The sequence below is a fragment of the Protobothrops mucrosquamatus genome, unplaced genomic scaffold (genome assembly GCF_001527695.2).
Source record: "Protobothrops mucrosquamatus isolate PMUCROS unplaced genomic scaffold, P.Mucros_1.0 scaffold1499, whole genome shotgun sequence".
In the NCBI taxonomy this organism is placed as follows: Eukaryota; Metazoa; Chordata; class Lepidosauria; order Squamata; family Viperidae; genus Protobothrops; species Protobothrops mucrosquamatus.
This window is the reverse complement of record NW_015387673.1, coordinates 683,129-685,335: the sequence shown is the minus strand read 5'-3', so window position 1 is coordinate 685,335 and position 2,207 is coordinate 683,129. Positions and strand designations below refer to the sequence as shown.

The following is a 2,207-nucleotide window of genomic DNA, read 5'->3' as shown; positions in this document are numbered from 1 at the left end:
TTTTGCCTCCATTTTACCACTTTTCTGGCCACGGTTGTTAAATGAATCACTGCAGTTGTTAAGTTCGTTGTTAAATGAATCTTAGCTTCCCCATTGTGTCAGAAGGTCACAAAAGGGGAGCACATGACCCCAGGGGACGCCACGACCGTCATAAATGTGAGCCAGTTGCCAAGTGTCTGAAGTTTGATCACATGACCCTGGGGATGGAACAGTCGTAAGTATGAAAAATGGTCATAAGTCGCTTTTTTCAGTCCTGTTTTAACTTCAAACGGTCACTAAATGAACTGTTGTAACTCAAGGGCTACATGTACTTAAATCATTCCCCACAGATTCGAAATTCTACTTTATTGTACGATGACATTAACAGAATTTCGCCAGCATGAAAGAACAGGCCGTCCTCGGCTTATGACCGCAATTCACCTGGAAAAAATTCGTTAAGCGAGATATGCGTTGAGTTTTGCCTCGCTTTACGACCTTTCTTGTCACAGTTCTTAAGTGAATCACTGCAGTTGTTAAGTTAGTCACAAGGTTGTTAAGTGGACCTTAACTTCCCCGTTGACTTTGCTTATCAGAAGGTCACAAAAAGGGGATCATGTGACCTCGGGATGCTGCGACCGTCGTAAACGGTCGCAGCATCCAGCTGCTGAGCATCTGACCTTACGCGCACATGCGCAGACGAGAATGTGGCCACATGTGCACAAACAAGCCGCAAGCATGCACACCACGCAAATGGGGCTGTGAGCCTGCGTGTGAGGCTCTCAGTGACGCCGGTGTCTGTGTGAGGCTTGTGGTGCCACCGCCAACAGGCTTGCGGCGATGCTACCACCGGCGCGAGGATCACTCCGCCACCCCACGTCGGGCTCGCACTGCGGCCCACCTACTGCCTGCCTCTTGTGCTACCACCGCCGGCACAAACTTTGTGGCAATGCCACCACCTGCATTTGGCATGCTGCCGCCCACCTGCCACTCGCAGTGTTCCCGCTGCCTGTGCAAGTTCGTGGCAACGCCGCTGCCTGCACGGTACTAGCGGCAATGGTAGCACTAGGAGGGGTGAGCACGCGCACACACGCACGTGCACCGCTCAGCGGGCCGTGGCACATAGGTTGGGGACCCCTGGTGGCCATGCTTGTGGCTTGTTTGTGTACGCGTGTGCACTTGTGGCCACATTCACGTTTGTGCGTGTGCGTGTAAGTTCCCTCTCCCTCGCCAACCCATAAAGTTTGGAGACCCCTGTTCTAGACAACTTATTTGGCATTAAAAACCAGGGACATTTCTTTCCATTTTTAACGTATTTCACATAAATCATAACAGCAGGAAAACGAAGCGGCGGAGATACTCGCCTCGGTCACCGGGTTGCTGGTGAGGACGGGGAGTCTGGAGGACCCCCCACTCTGCCAGTGGGGCCCGTCACAGGTGGCATTCTCGGGGAGTTTGGTGCCGTTGGGGTCCCGGCACTGATGCGCAGGGGTGAGAGCAAAGAGGGCATCCGAGCCCAAGGCCAATCCCAGAAGGAGGCAGGGAAGGCAGCTGAGAGCCAGGAGAAGGCGCTGGCGACGTTGTCCCCGGGCCCCCAGGCGCCCCAGCAGCCATTCGAAGGAGGGAGGGCCCAGCTCAGAAGCCGAGGTGGTAAAATCCCTTCGGGGACCCCCGGGATCTGGGATCGGGGGGCTGGTATCCATGGGAAGCGTCTGTAGAAATGGGGGGAAAATGGAATTAATAAATAGGCAATAAGGAAGAAATACAAGAGAGAAAATGGAGAGGGTTTTAAATGAGTGTTGTTGAACTTTGGCTAATTTCAGAGGGGTGGACTTCAACTCCCAGAATTCCCCAGCCAGCCCTGCTGGCTGGGGAATTCTGGGAGTTGAAGTCCACCGGTCTTTAAAGTGGCCAACACTGGTTTAAATGAATAGCTGCATCTGTAAACAGCCGTTCCTTGGTTTTTGAACCCATGCATCCTTAGGTGATGTGATGCAGCACGGCGCCCAATAAAAGGGCAAAGAAATACTAAACCAGGTTAAAACAAACCCAGAATCTTAGCCTATGGGGAGAGAAAGTAGATTGTGAGTCCAGACAGGTACAATTCTCACAGGGAGCAGTAGGGGGTGCCATTCCCTTGGGTCAAGGGTCCCAACCTCTTGGTCGGGTCAGGAATTGAAGAGGTCAAGGCCCCCAAATCATGGCTTTTCTCCCTCAAACAGTCCGGACAC

At 52.7% G+C, this 2,207-nt stretch overlaps 1 protein-coding gene across 1 annotated transcript in view; it reads right to left on the bottom strand.

Annotated features, from left to right (window-relative positions):
* The window catches only part of LOC107293093 (solute carrier family 22 member 17-like), a 12,739-nt gene extending 11,060 nt beyond the window's left edge, over window positions 1-1,679 (bottom strand). The window contains 1 exon segment of the mRNA XM_015822230.1: window positions 1,341-1,679. Within this exon segment, the coding sequence (XP_015677716.1) occupies window positions 1,341-1,679 (339 nt within the window).
* Between the last annotated feature and the right edge of the window lie 528 nt (window positions 1,680-2,207).